Source organism: Calonectris borealis, chromosome 26 (assembly GCF_964195595.1).
Source record: "Calonectris borealis chromosome 26, bCalBor7.hap1.2, whole genome shotgun sequence".
In the NCBI taxonomy this organism is placed as follows: Eukaryota; Metazoa; Chordata; class Aves; order Procellariiformes; family Procellariidae; genus Calonectris; species Calonectris borealis.
In genome coordinates this window covers 5,046,424-5,064,550 of record NC_134337.1, presented here as the reverse complement: position 1 = coordinate 5,064,550, position 18,127 = coordinate 5,046,424, and the positions used below count along the sequence as shown (strand labels likewise).

General features: G+C 62.8%; 1 protein-coding gene across 4 annotated transcripts in view; it reads right to left on the bottom strand.

Moving 5' to 3' along the window:
* Positions 1-17,365, bottom strand: part of ATP2B4 (ATPase plasma membrane Ca2+ transporting 4) — a 37,834-nt gene extending 20,469 nt beyond the window's left edge. The window contains exons 1-8 of one of the 4 annotated variants that reach the window (XM_075174369.1): positions 17,348-17,365; positions 10,877-11,328; positions 6,054-6,251; positions 4,930-5,187; positions 4,016-4,141; positions 3,733-3,858; positions 1,827-1,862; positions 28-189 (exon numbers count right to left, since the gene is read on the bottom strand). In XM_075174369.1, the coding sequence (XP_075030470.1) occupies positions 28-189; positions 1,827-1,862; positions 3,733-3,858; positions 4,016-4,141; positions 4,930-5,187; positions 6,054-6,251; positions 10,877-11,072 (1,102 nt within the window). In that variant the 5' untranslated portion in view covers positions 11,073-11,328; positions 17,348-17,365. Of the gene's footprint in view, positions 1-27; positions 190-1,826; positions 1,863-3,732; positions 3,859-4,015; positions 4,142-4,929; positions 5,188-6,053; positions 6,252-10,876; positions 11,329-15,939; positions 16,601-16,623; positions 16,739-17,347 lie in introns of those variants that run through there. The other 3 variants (XM_075174370.1, XM_075174364.1, XM_075174365.1) reach the window with 3 other exon arrangements.
* Positions 17,366-18,127: the final 762 nt, after the last annotated feature.

Below are 18,127 nucleotides of genomic sequence, written 5' to 3'. Positions count from 1 at the left end.
AGCTCTTGTCGGGCCACCGCCACTCACCCGCCTTCCCGATCTGGACCGCCAGACGCGTGAGCTTCCCTTGCAGCACAGACTTCTCCTTCTTGGGCACCTTCACCTTCTTCTTCTCCTTCTCCTCATTTTCCACCCCTTCCTGGCTCTTCAGGGGCTGGATCTCTAAGGCCACACCATCCTGAGTTTTAGCTACAGCCCAGGGCAAAATAAGACACCACGTGTGAATAGGAGAGAGACCAGGAAAACCTGTAGGACACCACTGAGAAAGATGGTGGTGGGAGAGAAAGAAAACCCAGAACAAGAACCACACGCATCCCGACGACACACACATCCGAGCACATGGAAACCTCGTGTCCCGGGGCCCTGCCGCCTCTCTACGGGGCAGTTTTCTGCCGTCTACCCCAGCCGCACGGATAAAGGATCCTCAGCGCTGACACTGGCGATGTGACCCCTGCACCGGTCACACCTCTAAGGCAGCACTGCAAGAAACCCTCTGGCCTTGGGGTGGAGGCAGCTCTCTTCTAGCCTCGCCTGCGGGCTGCTTTACACCCTGCAGCAGATGGGGGGGGCTTTGGGCTGACCCCAGAGAGGCTGCGGTCCCCCCCATCCCCTGAGGAGCATCCCTGCTCTGCGCCCCACTCCCACTCGGTGCCGCCTCTGCAGTGCCCTGGGGGCAGCTGGGCAGGAATCACTTGCCAGGGGAGCGACTGAGGGGGTGAGATGGAGGGGGATGGTTAGAAATTCGGATGGAGTTTGAAAAGGAGTGAGCCAGCTCCTTGAATCCCAGCCCCGAGCCATCCATGACGTTTTTAGCACCCGAGACAGCCAGGCTTTCAGCCGCTATAATTGGTCTAGTCCCGCTGGAGGTCTGCACCGGGGAGACCCAGGTCAGCTGGAAGTTTTGGAGAGGGATGGGAAGGGAAGAGGGTGGGAACCCCCCCCCACCAAGAGGCTCTGCCTCAGCTGGAGGAGCAGCGGTGGCCCCATAGCTGCCTGCAGCCGCCTCGGGACCTGTCCCCTCCCGGCTGCCACCGCTCGATGGCTCGAGACACTCTGGAGCTCACGGCAGCTCCACATCGGACACCTCCACGGTTACGACAGACCCGACATGGACAAAACAAGCACCCGGACACAGTCTGACGGGAAGGAGGGAAACTCAAACTGCTGAGAGGAGAGAGAAAGAGAGAGAGAGGTGGAGAGAGAGAGGTGCAGAAATGGGCTTCCTCCACAGCCTGCAAAGAACAGTGTGAGAAACACTGGCGAGGAGACGCTCACGGAGTCGAGGCCATGGCAGGAGAGGGTGCAACTGTCGCGTTGGCCAGGCCTCTTGGGACATTTCATCCCAGGAATGGCGTGAGGGGACCCAGGTCTCTCCCCAAGCCGTGCCCAAACACAAACCCCGGAGGGGACGGCTTCTGGGGGGCACAAGGGCTTCAGAGCCACCAGCTCACAGCTGCGGCTCACGTCGACGTGGATGAGACTTGCCCCGAGAAAGGGATGCTCTGCCAGTGGTCTGGGCTGCTGGAAGAGCCCTGTCCTCCCTGCACAAAGGCTTTGCCCCACGCAGGGGCAAGGTGGCCACGGGGGAAGGTGGCCAGCCCCATCCCAGCTATGCACAGCCCCACGGTGGGGTGCCAGAGGGCACTGCCATGCCGTGCCGGGGCCGCCGACCACGGGACCGCTGCACCCTCTCCCAGGACAACGAGGCGAGAGTCCCGCCGGAGCAGCAAAGAGCACAGACTGATGAGAAGAAGGAAGGAAGGAAGGAAGGAGGAATGCTCGGTAGTTAGTGTGGTGCTGGTTCAAAGGATGGAGAGGCTGGTTACCTTTGTTGCGATTTTCGGGGGCTCCGGTTTTTTTACCTGTTTAAAGAGAGAAAGGGTGGAGGGCTGAGCACATGGACCCATGTTCAACGTCCAGCTGATGGGACAGCCTGGGGTCGGCCCTGCTCCGAGGGGCTGCGCACCGCTCCGGCAGCATCCGTGCGCAGGGCTCAGCACCCTGCGCTCACCCTCCGGACACCACGTGTGCCTTGGTCCACAGCTCGCGGCACAGGGGAGGCTCTGGAGCACCCTGACTCCCCCCAGGTGCCCCGTCCCCAAGGCTTCAGACTTGCCCACGTGCAAAGCACCCGCTACAACCCCTGAGAGTGCTTCAAAGGGTGCCAGTGGCGTCTCAGACCCTTGGGGAGAAGAAACCACAGGCAGAGCTCAGCCTCCGTGCAGCACATACTGAGCACCCGTGCTCCCTGCCTCCCGCTGCCATCGGGCACAAGCCGATCCACCCAGGAGGCACAGACTTGTCCCCTGCTGTGGGCAGCACTATCCCCATAGCGGGGGGCTCTGCCCCCCGTGTCTGTGGTGGGCAAGATCCACTCTCAGGGGTCCTCAGCGTGCCTCCACAACACGGGGAGCACAGGGCTGCTGCAATCTAAACAAGCCTTGTGCGGCAAGGGGTTTATACACCTTCATCCCATCACCCCGCAGCAGTGGGGGATGAGCCCATGAAGCCTCCTGCCCCACTTTGCTCCCAAATCGAGGGCTGCGAGGCACAGGGCACAGAGCTGGGTTTGCTGTGGGGCTGAGCGACAGAGTTTGGGAGCTGGGCGAACACCGAGCGCCGTGCCTGGCAAGCTGCCGCTCCGCTCCAACAGCGGCGCCGTTCCCACGTCTCACCCCGTACTCCCACCTCCAGCTGGCAGCGAAACCCCAAGAGCTCCACAGCCACCGAACCCCAGCGATGTGAGCCAGCCGCCCGCCTCGGGCGAGCCGAGCTGGAGAAACCCAGCGCACATACAGCCCAGAGCCGAAACGGTTGCCAGGAGAGGCCTGGCAAGCCTCTCCCCGCGTGGCATCGCCTCCCGGGAAGGGCTCCCCGGCGCAGGGATGGCTGCACAGCCAGCGATGCCAGCCGGCAGCTCCCTCCTGCCAGCTCCTCGCACCTCGTGGCTGCTCCCAGTGAGCCCAGACCTGCTGAACAGGGCTGTGGGGACACGGGGGAGAGCAGGAGCTTCCCAAGCCTGGCTTGCACTGATACTGGCTTTAAAGCTGGTATCAGAGCTGACACAGAGCAGGGGAATAAGCAGCAAGATGTGAGAGCCGAGGCAGGAAAGCATTCAAGTCCCAGCATGATCAGGAACACCTCAGCCCGCCTGGCTGCTCTCTTACCCTCCACCCCCCAGCACACAACCCCTCCTCTCCCTCTTGCCGTCCTCTGCGCCTTGCCGACTTCCCCAGGGAGCTCAGGGGATGCCAGCAGAGATCTTCAGCAAAGTCCTCAGGGTGCTGGGTGGGCTATTTGCATCCTGCGGACAACCAGGACTCACCTTCCCACCTCGGGGCGGGCAATGAGCACCGAGCCACGGCACCGCGGGGCATCGCTATCGGCCACTTTTCCCTCTGAGCCTCGACCCCCCCACCCTGCAACTCCAGGCTGCAGCCGGCTGGAGAAGAGAGAGTTGGAGCCGTGTCCGAAAGAGCTGGTGAGCAGAGGTCTGGGCGCACGGGGGGCTTTCCTCAGGCAGCACAATCCCCGCGCTGCGGGCGAAGGGGCAGCAGGGAGGAATCCCCCCGCGCCGCCTCGAGATCTCACCGTACCTGCCCGGGTCATGGGCACTAACACACAACCGCGTCCCACGGATGTGGGTGTAGCTTGTTGCACACCGGTGGATGCTTCCCAGGAAAGGGAGAAAGGCAAAAGGAGGGAAAAAGCAGTTTCAGTGGATCTCCTTACCTTTCTTCACTTTCTTTTCCTCGTCTCCTTCTCCCGCACCCAAGAGAGTGAAGATGATTCCCGTCTGGGAGTTGATACCCACGGCAGTCACCACCATCCTGCCGGAGCCCTCCATCACGTGGGTACCTGGCACAGCAGGAAGGCCACGGTGAGACAGGACACCGGCACGCCATTCCCATCTCCTCCCCCACACCGGGACACAGGACTCGGGAGCAATCACCGCTCCATCATGGCACAAACCCAGCCCCGCACTGACCACGTGAGAGCCGCCCGGGATCCTCACCTGACAGCAGCATGGGGTCTTTATCCAGCGATTTCTTGACTTGGTCTGACTCCCCGGTCAGCGAGCTCTCATCTATTTTCAGGTCATTGCCCTGGATCAGGATCCCGTCCGCTGGCAAGAGATCACCTAGGAGAGGAGCAAAGAGGGGGGTCAGCCCCGGCCCAGCCAGCCACAGCTCACCCCTGCCTGCCCCGTCCCAGGAGGGGGCTTCGTGGGTCACCAAGAGGACTCAAAATTCAGTCTCAGACTAAATCTAGAGGAAGGAGAAGCAACAGATGGGTATTATAAGACAGATGGGTATTATAAGGTGATATCCAATAGCTCCAAACTCTTCACTGATGTACAAAAGCATTTGTTGTGAGGACGTTTGCTCAATCAGACAGTGCTTCCCCCACCTGGTTTTACTGAATCAACACCGCATCCTTCCCAAAGCCTCCCGATACATCCAAACCATTACACAATCCCATCACTCACCGCCGAGGAAGGAAAAAGCCCTATGTGGAAATGAACACCACGTTGGACCAATCTCCTTCCTGACGGGAGTTGCATGGGATGAGCATACCCCCTGGAAAACAAGGACCAGGACCTCGTTTAGCCCAAGGGCTACATCTGCTTGCTAAGATGATGTTCCTCCTTGCCCAGGAGATGTTCACAGGGACACAAGGACATGGTTGTGAAAATGAATCGTTTTTGAAACCAGCAGGTCACTAAAGCAACCCAAAGCTGTGTGCAGAGCCTGGCTTAGCTCTGCCAGCCCAGCTCCAGGCTAGCAAGCAGCAAGGTCAGTGGAGCATCTCCCATCGCTCCTGGCCACGGCACGCTGCAAAATGGAGTAACTGGCAAAGCAGGGAGGAGGAACCGCCGAGGCTCCCGAGGTGGAGGGACAGACCCCAGCCACCGCCGCCTCCACTCACCGTACTTGATCTGCGCGATGTCTCCCACCACAATCTCAGCCACCGGGATCTGAATCACTTGCCCCTTACGGATGACCGTGAACTTCTGCTCCTGCTCGATGCGGCTCTGGAGGCCCCGGAATTGCTTCTCCTTGCTCCAGTCATTGAAAGCGGTCACCAGCACCACGATGATCACCGAAAACAAGATAGCCGCCCCCTCGATCCAGCCAGCCTGCGACTCGCCCTCGTCCTCCACACCGCCTGCCGACTGGCCGCACACTGCAGTCAGAGGAGAAAACTCGTTTGCACAACAAGACACCCGCTGTCCTCCAAGTAACATGCGCAGAGCAGAGCCGGGAAGACAGTTACTCCTCCCTCCTCCTCCCTGAGCTGGTCCAAGGGCTTCCCCTGCTCTCAGGAGAGGGTTCTTACATCCCTGGAGGCATTTGGGTTTTTTTCCCCCCCCTCTTTTTTTCACTTTTCATTTCTGGCAGAGGTTGGGCTGAGAGAGCTGGGACAACTGGCTTCTATTTCCAGTTGCAGCACCCAGCCCTCCCTCCGCTACGTGACCCTCGAGTGAGTCACTGTCTCCCCGCATCTCCGCATCCCTGCGCCTGCTCGACTCCTCCAACGATACAGAGATCCAGGGCCGGGGAGGAGAAACTCTCCCAACGCTGTCTCTTAGCCACACACGGGGTGTCACGGCTGGGAGGAGCACGCACTCTTGGGGCGAGGTACGAGGGGACAGACAGCCTTGTCCCTCCATGCCCCAAACCAAAAGAGAAGCCCCATGGGACCTGGGAAGCCACTGAACTAGACAGACCCCTTGGTCTCTGGGGGAGCAGCACGGAGCAGCTCTGAGCCATGTCATGGTGACAACTGTGCCCAGACATGTCCATCGGTGCTGGTCCCTGGACACGGATGGGACCATGCCAAGGACCCCAAGGACAGGGAGAAGCCACCACCCAAAGGGTGACCAGAAGTAGCTCCCTTGCTCCATCTGCACCAGGGTGGAGGGACCCACGGGGTGACATTCCGGGGACGGCACCTGTCCCAAAGCCCTGCTCCCGCACGGCTGGGCATGGCAGCTCATGTGGGTCCCCCACTGAGCACCCCACCACGCCGCAGGGACCCCAGGGACTCACATTCATTGTCACCGCCTGGAGGGTGGTAGAAGGACAGGCCCAGGGAGATTATGGCTGCGATTTCCAAGATGATCAGCGTGACGTCCTGGAGCGCCTCCCACACTAACTGCAGGAACGTCTTGGCCTTTTTGGGAGGAATAAAGTTCTGGCCGAAGACCTGCCGCCTCTTCTCCAGGTCGGTCGGGTTCCCAGACAGGCCTGGCGAGGGGAGAGACGGAGGTGAGGGCAAACCCCACCGCTGCCCCCCACCAGCACCGGTGGGACCCCCGTAAGGAGCAGCTCCCTGCCTGCGCAGGGGGGCACGAGGTGCAGGCAGGGGGGGAGCCAAGGCAGGGCTTTGCTCCCATCACCCGTGGGGCAGGGGACATCCAACCGGTGGGGCAGGACGCTGCCGGAGCCGCGGGCAGGAGAGCACGCGGGGGCTGGGGTGAGCACGCCGAGCCGCCTCTCCCCGGTGCTGCAGCCTCACGAAGCGCTCGAGTGCCAGTTAATGCCAGTTGGCACTGGCCGGCTTGTTTACATGCTGCATCAAATTAGCTGTAAATCTGGCACCGCGAGCGGCGCTCGGAGCTGTTGGAGCCACCTGATCCCTCTCTCCTGCCAGCTCGGAGGAGCAGCCGCCGCGGAGAGCAACTCGGCGCAGCAGGAACGTCTCCGAGCTCAGCCGAGCCCCGCGGACGCGTCACGACCGCAGAGGCTGGGGCAGCGCGGCCAGGCCAGCTCCTGCAGGGAGCTGGTGGAGGAGACACAGAGCTGCTCCTGCTGCTGGAAAAGGGGTGGTGGGAGCGAGGAAAGGAGCAGGACAGCCCTGAGCTGGGCTGCTGCTCCCCCTCGGCTGCACGCAGCAACCCCGGAGAGAGGGGAGCAAAAGGGGAGCAAAAGGGGAGCAAAAGGGGAGCCTGAGCTCCTGCCTGCAGGTAGCCGGGGACTGTGAGCACAGCAGCCTTCACAGCCCTCCCATTCTGGGACAGGGGCCAGCAATGGGAGACAGCAGTTTGCCCCACTGCCTCCCCGGTCATGCCCTGCATTAAAACCATTAAAAAGCTGATAGGGTCCAAGGTGAGAACAGCCTCCCCTGCCCACCTTAACCGAGCCCTGTGCCGAGCCCCCCCGCTCTCCACCTTAAGATGGCCCATGGGGCTGCTGCCAGCTCCCGAGACGCACCGGGCAGAGGCTGTAATGCCCGGCCCTGGACACCTCCCGGTGCCTGGAGCAGCCTGGCAGCGATGCCCTCCCGGGGGGACCGAGCCCTCCCACTCAGGATACACCTCCCCACCAACTCCGTTGCATTCCAGCCAGGAGGAAGCAGCAGGATGAATCCCATTCCCCCTCACATCCCCCTTTCTGCTGCGACTGCACCCCGCGGCTGCAGGGAGGGGACGCGCTGGCAGAGCAGCCCAGGCGTCCCCACCCAGCCGTGACGGGGCAGCAGGATCCTGGGATCTCCCAGCCCGACGGCCTCCCCGAGCCCAACCCATGCGGGAATGCTTCCTGCCCAACATCTCTGACGGGACGGATGGAAAATATGGCTAACCGCCGCGGCTTGACTCATGCCGGCGCCAGGGAGGCACGGCGCGCGCCGCGGGCAGGCGTGCCGGGCACGCACGCGCTCCCGCACGAGGATGCGGGGTGCTGCCACGGGGCAGGGGTGGTTGTACACGTGGCTCCTCCAGAGCCCATGTCCCACCCATGGACATGCCCCTAGAGCTGCCTCCCACCCTCCTGGGGCAGCTGGGGAGGAGGGGGGCTTTCAGTTTGTCTGTGCTGACAGAGAGAGGGTTGCAAAGAGCAGAAGCCACGGGCACGTACTCCAGGCACGCACTGCGGGTCCGGGCTGCCAGCAAATCCCTCCTGGTCGGGGCCACTGCAGGGTCTGGGGGGCACCGATTAATGGGGGAGTGGGTTACAAATTTTAGATGGAGGCCACAAGTGACAGCAGGAGAACAAAACCCCTGTGCGGTCACTGGTCCCTGATTAGAGGGGAGGCACTGCAGCCCGGGAAAGCTACTTTTTGGGTAGTAAAGTTTTCAAGCAAGGAGCCCCCAGAGCAGGCTCCTCGCCCCGGCTCGGGAAGGAGGCGGCAGCCCCGGGAGCCGCTACCGCCAGCGGGTGAGTCAGGGCGGTGTTTGCTGACACTCTGTCACCCAAGGGAGACCAGGAAGGGAGACGCTCTAATCGGTGACTCACCAAAGCCGCCTGTGCTTCACCACCGCCCCTCTCCCCTTCCCACCCTGCCCAACCCGCCTCGGGGACGGGGCTGATGGAGGAGGTAGAAAGCCAGCACCCAGCAGCGAGCCACCCCATCACCAAACCCCTTTAGGAGGAGCCCTGAGGGGTTGGGGTCCACCGACACCTTTTAGGGCAAGAGCCAGAGCAGCGGGTCCCTGCGGACCCCCACACCGATGCTGGCCAGACGCTCCCTGAACAAACGCTAGTGCGGAGAGATCCCACCCTACGAGGACAAACCACCCAAGGGACCCCTCGGGGTGAAGGCAGCTCCCAGGGGGACTGTGGCCAGTGTCTGCCCCGCGGGGACAGTGCCAGGCTGCACCGAGGACAGCACGGAGAGAGGAGCAGCAGCACCGAGGGGCAGGAGCCGCGCGAACCCGGATGGGATCAAACCGCTCCAGACACTGCCCACGACGGGCTGCCGTATTTTACAGGGGGGCAGGAGGTTTGGGGGACTCCCTGGGCCAGCAGCCTCCTGCGAGGCTCCCTGACACCCAGGGAGAGCACACGGCCACATGCTCCCTGCCCGCATGCGGCGGGAGCTGTATCCAGCGGGATAACGAGCGGAGGGATAATGAGCACGGGGCTGGGCAAAGCCACCTGCATGGGGTTGCCTATTGCAACGCGCAGCTGGGACATGCACCCAGTGCCCGCACGGGCAGCGGTGCCCCGTCTCATGCCCATGGGTCCAGCAAAGCTCCCGAGCTTTGGCCGGGCAATGCCAGCTTGGGAGGGGTTTGCAGGCAGAGGGAGGCTCGGGGTCAAGTCTGAGCCAGCCCCAGCTCTCCGCAAAGGGCTTCCCAGAAGGAAAAAGCCCTACACCACACGTGCCAAGACGTAGCTGGCGTTCCCCAGCTTGCATATCTTTCACTAAACCCTGGCTGGGCCATCCCATCTGCAAAGACAACCTGAGCTCGCCTGCGCTGCACTCCCCAGGGCGAGCAGCCGCCTGAGGACCCCACTCCCCGGTTCCCAGGCTTTGCCCACGGATGCCCACGTGCTCCTGGCTTGCAGCTTCCTGACCTGCCGGGGTTTCCCTCATCGTGGCACCGTGGCGGTGTCATGCCATGTATTGGGCTCTCAGGTAGGTGCCCGTGGAGAGGCAGCCCCAGCACTGCAGGAGCCAAATGCCCTGCTCCGATGGGAGCGGGTAAAGGTGGCGCAGGCTGCCTTGGGCTTTCGCTCTTCCTAAAAATCCCAATTTGTAGGAAATAACCTTTCTTTGCTCTCTGTGCTCAACAGGACAGGCAACAAAGCTCACCTCCAGAGCAAGGGGGTGAAGCAGGGGTGTGCTGGGGACACAGCGATGCCAACCAGTGCCTGGAAGCAGCACTTGGGATGGAAGGGCAGCCCTTTGCCTCACCCTCAGCAGAGCCTTTCGGGTTCGCTCCCCTCCCTCCCCTCCCCCCCCAAAGGAGCGCGCTCCCAGTTTGGCAGGGCCAAGCGCATTGTTTTGCGACCTGGACTTGGTATTTCCACCGGGACTCCCCCCCTTCTCTAATGACATCCCGATATTGTCTCCCCTTCCCGGTCCCACTCACAGCTGGGAAACACGCTAATCCCCAGCTTACGGCACTAATAATAACCCGCAAGTTTTCAGAGCCGAGGCACAGCCACGTCCCCCATCCCACACAGCCACGGCGGGGCCGCATCCTGCCAGTGCTGTTCCCAGCCCCAGGTAAACCCTCGGTGCTGTAAGCAGGGGGTCTCTCCCCCTTGTACCCCTTTTAATGCCATCGTCGTGCGAAGACACCCGCAGCCACCCCACGCCGGGAGCCCCAGCGCCTACCCCTCAATACAGAGGCCTGGAAAGGCCAGCCTGGACGATGGGGACGAGAGGTGACATCCTTCCATCAAAGCCTCCCAAAAGTCATCTGGCACCCACAGGCGAGCATCACTGCCACCGCTCAAACCTGTGATGCTCAGAAGCACCCAACCAGGTTTTACACTCCCACAGCCGCTCAAGAAGCCCTACAGAGCCGGGGGACGCCCACGTGCATCTCCCCATCCCCAGCGGCGATCCTCTTTGGGGGTGCTGAGGTGTCCCTCGGCTGAGATGCTAACACGCTGCAAAGGAGCTCCGCGCAGCCCAGCCGCCTCTCCGGGCACGCTCCAACCTTTACGCTCTCCTTCGCCCTCGCCCCGCGCAGCCCTGCCGTTAGCGCTGTGAATTATTAAACAGGGGAAAGGCTGGCGCCGACCTGCGGGGCAGCAACGGGGCTGCGGAGAGGAACCCCCCCTGCACCCCTCTTGTGCCCCGTCAGCTCCTCACCCCTGCCCCCATCCCACCTCCACTCCGTCCTCCCAGGGGATGCAGGGCTCCGGGCTACACCTCCGGGGAGCCCCCAGGGAAGACGCTTCTCTTTTTCTTTTTCCTCCTTCTCTACCTTAAATGACTGTTTTATTAAGATGCAGGGAGCCATCTCCCGCGAGGCTGGCGATGAATGCCGGGTGCAATGGGACCACGCTTTGAGCTCAGCCACAAGACAGTTATCTGAGCCACCACCCTCCAGCCACCAGCTTAAACCTTGCATGGCTCCAGCCCAGCGGCACCGGCCGGACCGAGCGGGTGGTCCCACAGGACGGCCACTCACCTTCAACTGGCGACGTCTTCAACCTCTTGCAGATATTCTGCACGCCGCCGTAGGAGTCATTGAGCCGGGCAACCGCCTCGCCACTCCTCAGCTCCATGAGATTCCTGAGCTCCACCATGGAGCAACCAAAGTCCCCCTCATGGTTGCCTTCAGCAACCGAGTTCCCGGGGTGGTGGTCGGCCACGTTGTTCGTCATCTTGCCGGCGCGGTGGCGGCGACGCCGCCTTGGGGCTTCTGCAGCGCCCTCCCTGGAGGGTCCGGCGGGGGGATGCTCGGCGCGGCCCCTTCCCTGGGGGCTGCCCAGGTGAAGCGGGTGCCTCTAACCGAGCCCAACTTCTCCAGATAAAGGTGTAAACAGGATGTGCATGTTACCGCGGAGGCGACCTTAGCAACGACCAGCGTGCATCTCCCGCAGAAGGAGGAGGGCTCCCTGGATACCACAGCAACTGGAGCTGCAAAAACAAGGATGGGAAACAAAAATACCGGCATTAGGAGGTCTGCTAATAAATGCACGCACCTCACGGGATGGGCGAGCAGGAGCAACGGCACCCGAGGGTGGGCGCCCGCCAGAAATAACGTGGTTTGGAGGTGATGGCTTGCTCACCCGGCCCCGGGGGTCAGCGTGATTTGATCAAAAAACCTGGATGAGCAGAAGTTGACCTTGCAGGGAGCTCAGATGGGCTCAGCACGGACCGGGGCATTTCATGGCCGCTCGGCCACACTTCGGGGAAAACCGGCGGCAGCAGCTCCGGCAGCGCGCGGGGCCGGGCAGGAAGGGCGCCCAGGTGGTTCTTCACTCAACCCCCAGCTGCCCGGCCCAGAAAAACGCTCCCATTCAGTTTGGTTTAAAAATACATCTCAGCAGTGGAAAACAGCTGCTTCCTCCGCAGGCTGCCGGCCCGGGGCGGGAGCGCTGGCTTACTGCACTGCCATCAGGTAAGCAGAAGCATCCCGTCGAGCGAGCCGGCACCGACGGAAAGGGGCTCGCAGCACCCAGCGGACTTTTAATCAGCAGAGAAATTCGGCAGGAATCAGAGAAGCTACTAAAGCCTGCGTGCTTCTCTAAAATAAAAAGGCTTTTCCATTAGTGATCCTTTCAGAGTGTGTCTCAGGAAGCCCTCTGTATTCTGCTTGCAAGCTCTCGTGCCGTCCCCTCCAAGGCAGCGGCAGGGTCTCAGTCTCAGCTCTCAAAGCCCCAAAGCGCTGCCCGCCAGGTCACACCCCAGCCCTGCCAGCGAGGGCAGGCGAGCCCCAAAACCACTTCGACCAGCAAGACCCGAGCACTGCGGCCAGGCAGGGACCACAAGCATCCCGCAGCTCCCTCCTTCCCTGGGAATTTGGGGCCTAGGGTGCCCCGCTGGCATCCCAGGCGGAGAGGACAGGCGCTGGGGACAGCTAGGGACATGGAGGGGGCAGGCGGAGCAGCACGGGCCAGAGCAGGAAAGGGCTTTCTCTCGCCCAAGGCGCCCTCCGACTCTGCTCCTGAGCTCAGCCGCCGGCAGCGATGCTCCCAGACACCTCTCCAGCACTAGAGAGGTGAAGAGCCTGCAAGAGAGGCTCTTTATGGAGAGAAAATAAAGCCTTTCCTAGAGCAATATAAATTAATAACAAAAGGGAAATGGCTACTAAGGCAGCATCAGCACTGAGACAGAGGTCCAGAGATGGCAGAGCAAGTGGCCAGAGAGGCCAAGCAGCCGGACAAGAACGGGAGGAAGGAGGGAAAATGCCCATCGCTGCTTCCCAGGAGCACACGCGATGCACCAGCCCTTGCAAACCCAACACCAGAACATCACGGGGCCGTCCCAGCACCACCCCGCAGCAAACCACCCTGATTCCAGCCCTGGTCACGGTGGCTTTGCAACCCCTGGAGCAGCAAGACCCCCAAAAAGCAAACCCCTCCCTGCACACCCGACCCAGGGCCCCTGTGAGCAGCTCCCCTCCCCACCAGCAACGCCCAGGGCGGCTGCCGGCGTTATCAGGAGGGAACAGGCACCAACCGAACCTTAGGGACACCAGCGATGCCACCGCCATGGGAGGGTCCCGTCCACCAGCCGCAGCCAGCAAAGGGATGGGGAGCACAGGGACGTGTTCCCCCCACGGCATTGCTGCAGCTCCAGGGGCACCCAAACTCGCACCCTGAGGGCAGAGCATTGCCGCTGCTCCATAAAGCAGAGATCACCAGCACCAGCTGGGGCACCAGCACCCTTGCCCCAGCACCCTTGCCCATGCCCAGCCCGGTCACCCCGCGGCTCCTCGCGGAGCTCATCTATCATTTAAAGGCGCGAAAGCTGCCGGCAGCGGGAGGTAGGAGACGGCAGGTCCAATTAAGCAGACTCCTGCTGATCAAGAGAAAAAAAAGATAATTCCCCCCACCTCAACACACTAATTTTTTCCTTTTTCATAGCAACTAACATGTTTTGAGGAGAGCTCAGAGATTAAGATAAAGACAGTTAATTAATACTGTAACGGCCTAGTCTGTAATTACCCCTGAAGGAGCCCACGGGGCACCGATCAGCAGCAGCCCCTGCCCAGCCGCGAGGCTCCTTCCCTCCAGCAGCGCCGGCCCCGGGAACTCGCTCTGCTGGTCAAGAAGAAAGGAGGGACCGTGGTGGGGGGAGGCTCCTGCCGTCTGCTTCGAGCATCCTCCTCCAGCCCCAGTTCGGGGTCAGAGCATCGGCCGGGTCAGAGACCCATTCCTGGCCCGTCTCTGCCCCATCCCGCCGGCACAGGACAAGCTCCCGCGCTCCTTGGCCAAGCTGGGAAGGATCCATCCCAGCGGAGAGCTGCACTCAGCCTTCCCTACCAGCTAACGCTCTAACGAGCTCCTAATAACTCCGGCAGCGTTCAGCAGGCTGTCCCTAACTCTAATAACTCATTCCCAGAGCCCCCAGGCACTGGAGAGGAAGAAGTGCTCCCCGAGGCTCCCCTGGGCACGCAGGGCAAGAAAACACAGCCCAGGTGGAAGAGCCCGAGCAGGACCTCGACTGCGCTGCCCTGCGCGGGAGCCAGCTGCACGGGACCCTCTGAGCTGCTTCACCTCCCCGGTAGCATCCCCGAGCAGGACAAGGGTGGCTGCAGACAAGGAGGAGTTTTGGGGGTGGCAGTGGCGAGGGAGATGGACCCTCTCGACCCGGGGGCCGGGGTGTGAGCTGGGGGAGGGAGCGTGCACGCTCCGGGAAGGATGGAGCGGCTGGCGAGGAGCGGTGAAGCCGATGCGGTGCTGCAGACAAACCTGCCCAGAATAATAAACGGCTGCATTACACCTCCGTCCTGGCTGGGGAGAGCGGCCGCAGGCCAGCGCCGGGGCAGCCCTCTGCGTGTGCCTGTCCCGGGCAGCGGAGCGGCCGCGGGCACAAAGAAAGGGACCCTTTTAAGCATGGGGGAGAGGAAAGTGGGCTTGCTCAGAGAGGGACAAGAAATAAAAAAAAAAAATCAGCTGGACACGTCACACGTTGACACCTTCAGCCAAGCCACGAGCGGTCTCGCCGCGATGCCGGCAGCGCAGCCCACGGCACAGGCAGCGCGGCACGCGCCAGCCTGCGGCTGCTGCCTGAGCGGCTACTGCTGGGCCACCGGGCAAGAGCACGAATCCTCCCTGCTCAGCTCAGCGCACCCCGGCCGGCAGACGTGAGCACCACCCCGGCCACCCCAGCAGACGACCAGAGATGGAGCAAGCCCTGATCAAGCTCAGGTGGGTTTTTTTTACCCATGAAGGAGCAGGAAATCCACGCCCCAGCTTAGCTCCCCCCGTATCTCGCTCCAGCCCGGACATCTCCCCCCATCCAGGGCAGAAAGCACCGTGCCGAGGAAGAGCAACACCAGCCACCGTCCCCCCCTACCCAGAGCCACAAACCCCGCTGGGCCGGCAGGGCAGCAGGATCAGGCCCGTTGAGCAAACCTCAGGAAGTTTGTCACCTTCCCATCTGCCCGGCTGCATCGGCACAGGGGCTGCCCGCACCCCAGCCCCCCTGGCTCGGGGGCCATCCTGCCCCTTGGGCAGCACCCGCCGGGGCTCGTCTCCTCTCCTGCTTCGGGGATGGGGTCTTGGAAACACTCGGCTGCTGTAGGTTGCCATGGCAAACTCAATGTAAAGCTGTCAGAGATGCTGTTTATGTTGCCAAGTGGGGAGAAAAAAAAACACCAAACCCCAAAATTATCCTTCCCGACCTGGGTTTAAGATCTTTCTTTTTGCAAATTAAAAACTGAGCTCCATCGTGGAGAGCCTGTGCTGAGCCCCGGCGCACAGCCGCTCGGACAGACCGACCCTCCAGATGGGCACACGGGCTCCAAAAGCCAAAGTAGCCAATTAAAGCAGAAAAACGGGCCTGAAGCACCTTTCACTGCCTGCTTGCTGGGAAGTGCCCCAGGAGAGACTGGGCAGCTCTCCCGGCTCCCCTTCCCACTGCACGGACCCCACCATCGCTCAGCACCCGCCGTCGGCTGCTGGGACCCATGGTCCTGCACGGGAGCGATGCTCTAAGGGGAGAGGGAGCTGAAAAGCCACCGGAGTGGCTGCACCTGCCAAGAAAATCACCGGGAGAGAAGTGTTAAGCACCGCCGCTGCTGGAGGGTGTTTTGGGAGGGGAAGGGACCCCACCGGGCAGCCGCTGCAGCCCCTCGCAGCGGGGAAGGAGGAAGGGTGCAGGGAGATGCTGGAAAGCACGCGGGGCTCCCCGGACCGGGGCGTCTGCACCGGGACCTTTGCACAACACACCCTGCCTGGTTTCGACAGACGAGAGCCTTGGGCAGATGCAGTTCTTGGCAGGAATGAGGGGGGGGCAACTCCCCACCCCGGTGCCTGCCGGGGCTGAGGTGGGTCCGTCTCCCGTGGCGGAAGCACAACCGAGATGAAGTGACATGCCCAGGGCGACACGGAGCAAGAAGCTCCCAGGCCATGTCGACACCGATGCTTGGTGGATTTTGAGCAGCAACAGAGCCCCCCTTCAGCCCCCCGCCACCTCCCACCCTGCGCTGCAGCAGAGCCCCCCACCTCTCCCCGTGAAGCGGGGGGGCCGCGGCACCCCCCGGGCCGGGGATGGGGGGCCCCTCCCCTGCACACTCACCAAATCGCAATGTGCAGATGGCAGCCTGCATGCTTGCTTGTTCCCAGCAACACCCATGGCCAGCCTTCCCCGCTCGCCGGCCGCACGCTTAACCCCTCCCGTGCCGGGCGGCCGGGGTGCCCCAGGGAGGACACCCAGAGGGGACACCCGGTGACCCACCGGGTGTTATCCCCTCCTGGGGAGAGCGATGGGTGGAAAGAGCCGAGACGATGACTCACAGCAGCAAACCGCCCGCTCCGGAGGGCCAGGGCTGGTGCCCGAGGGGCGCGGGTGCAACGTGCAGCCCGTTGGTGCATCCCGGGGAGGATTTTTCACCCTCGGGACCAAGCGCTTCCCCCAGCCAAGAGGGGAGGAGGTGCAGGATCGCAGCCGCTAGAGCGAGCGGCAAAGGTGCGGGAACCTGCACCCTCCACCCCGACGCCACGGAGAGGGGCCACGCAGGGGAGGGTGGAAGAGGCAAGGGGGAACAAGGCCAGCCTGAAACACCCCGGACACGTGCTCCACTCACAGCACCCTGCGCCTGCACCCGTGCAGCGAGGGAGCAGGATCTGTCCCTCTTCCCCCAGTAACGCTGGCGTCCACCTCTCCTTGCTCCTTCCCCCGGGACCCTGGGTGCTGAGACCAGACATCGTCCCCCGCCGGGGCTCCCCTGGGCAGGCACCTGCGTCGCCCACGGGACGTTACCTCCTCGCCGGCGTCTCCTCCCACCACGGCATCCGCTTCCTTCGTGGAGCGCGCTGCGCGGCACCCCAGGGGAGGGGACGGCGGCATTTCCCTCCCCAGTGGGGCCACCCCAGCGCCCGCCAGCAGGAAACTCCCAGCGACACCCACCCCACAGCTGCCGCACCCCAGGGTGCTGTACGTGGGGACGGGTAAACACAAGAGCCAAAATCCCGGGGTGGGGGAGACCCCCATGACTGCAAGACCCTCTCACTTCCCTTGCAATGCAGCGGGGGAAGAAGGTCCCAGCCTTCATCTTGCAAGAGTGGGGGGGACTAAACGTGCCCCCCCCGAGCACTGCAGCTGGAAAAGGAGCCAGCAAAACGCCCAGGAAGTGCTGGGGCCTTGCAGAGCCCCAGCAGAGCTCGGCGGCAGCAACACCAGGGGAAACCGAGTCACGGTGCAGAAGTGACTTAGTCCAGAGCGCTGGGCTGATGCTGCAGCCCAAGAACCGGCGTTTTCACTACACGAACGCCAACCCCAGTGGAAATTCAACTGCGGGGTCAGGAGGAGCTCAGGGCTTCTCCTATGCTAACCCGCCGGCAGCCCCCGCGGCAGCACCCCGGGAAAGGCAACATCCTCCCGCATCCCTGTGGGGGGAACCGCCGGCCCCGCAGGCGCAGCGGCAGCTCCGCAACGCAGCAAGTTAAAATTCCCAAACTCCCACGCGGTGCCGACTCCTACGCACCTCACCGTCTGCGAGCTGGGACGCCGGAGGTGACGCGAGGGTGTGGGGGACGCACACACACAAAAAACACCCGGTTACCGTAGGCAACGTGTAACGCTGTCACGCGCGGTCGCTGGCTCGGAGTGACATGCGTTGTCAGAGGCGCAGGAAGGAGCTGCTGGCCCCGAGCTGTCACCGCCACCAGCCCCAGCTCCGCGCCCTCCCCTGCCGCCAGAGCATGGATTGCAGCAGCCCACGGTGCAGAGCCCGTAGGATTTCTCCCGCACGCCTCCGCCGAGGCACACGCATCCCCGCTGACGGGAGCGGGGCGAGCGCTCGCTCGGGTGCCAAGAGCGCAGCTAGCGCGCACGGCGTGCTCCGTGTGCACAGCGACCGCCGGCGCACGCGCCGAGGGCTGCCACGTGCAAGGGCACAAGTCAGGGCTCATGTCCCCAAACAAGCTGTCACCACCCGACCGGGTTTGCACGCTCGTCCCCACGCAGGGTGCACAATGCACGAACGTCAGCGCTGAAGCGACCGTGGATGGGGAAGAAACCGGAGCATCATCCCGCCCCGAGCAGCGTCACGCCATCGCACCATCCTCCTCCTCTTCTGCCTCCCACCGGGCTGTGGGGACCAAAAGGAAGGATGGTGGCTCCGAGACACGCACCAGGGGCCAAGGTTACAGAGAAAGCAGAAGTGAAAGGCAGGCAGAGGCAACCTTCTCCAAAAGTGCATCTCCCTTTGCAGGCCATTCCGCAGGGAACGCGAGCAGCTGCCATCAGCCCACTAATTACAGCT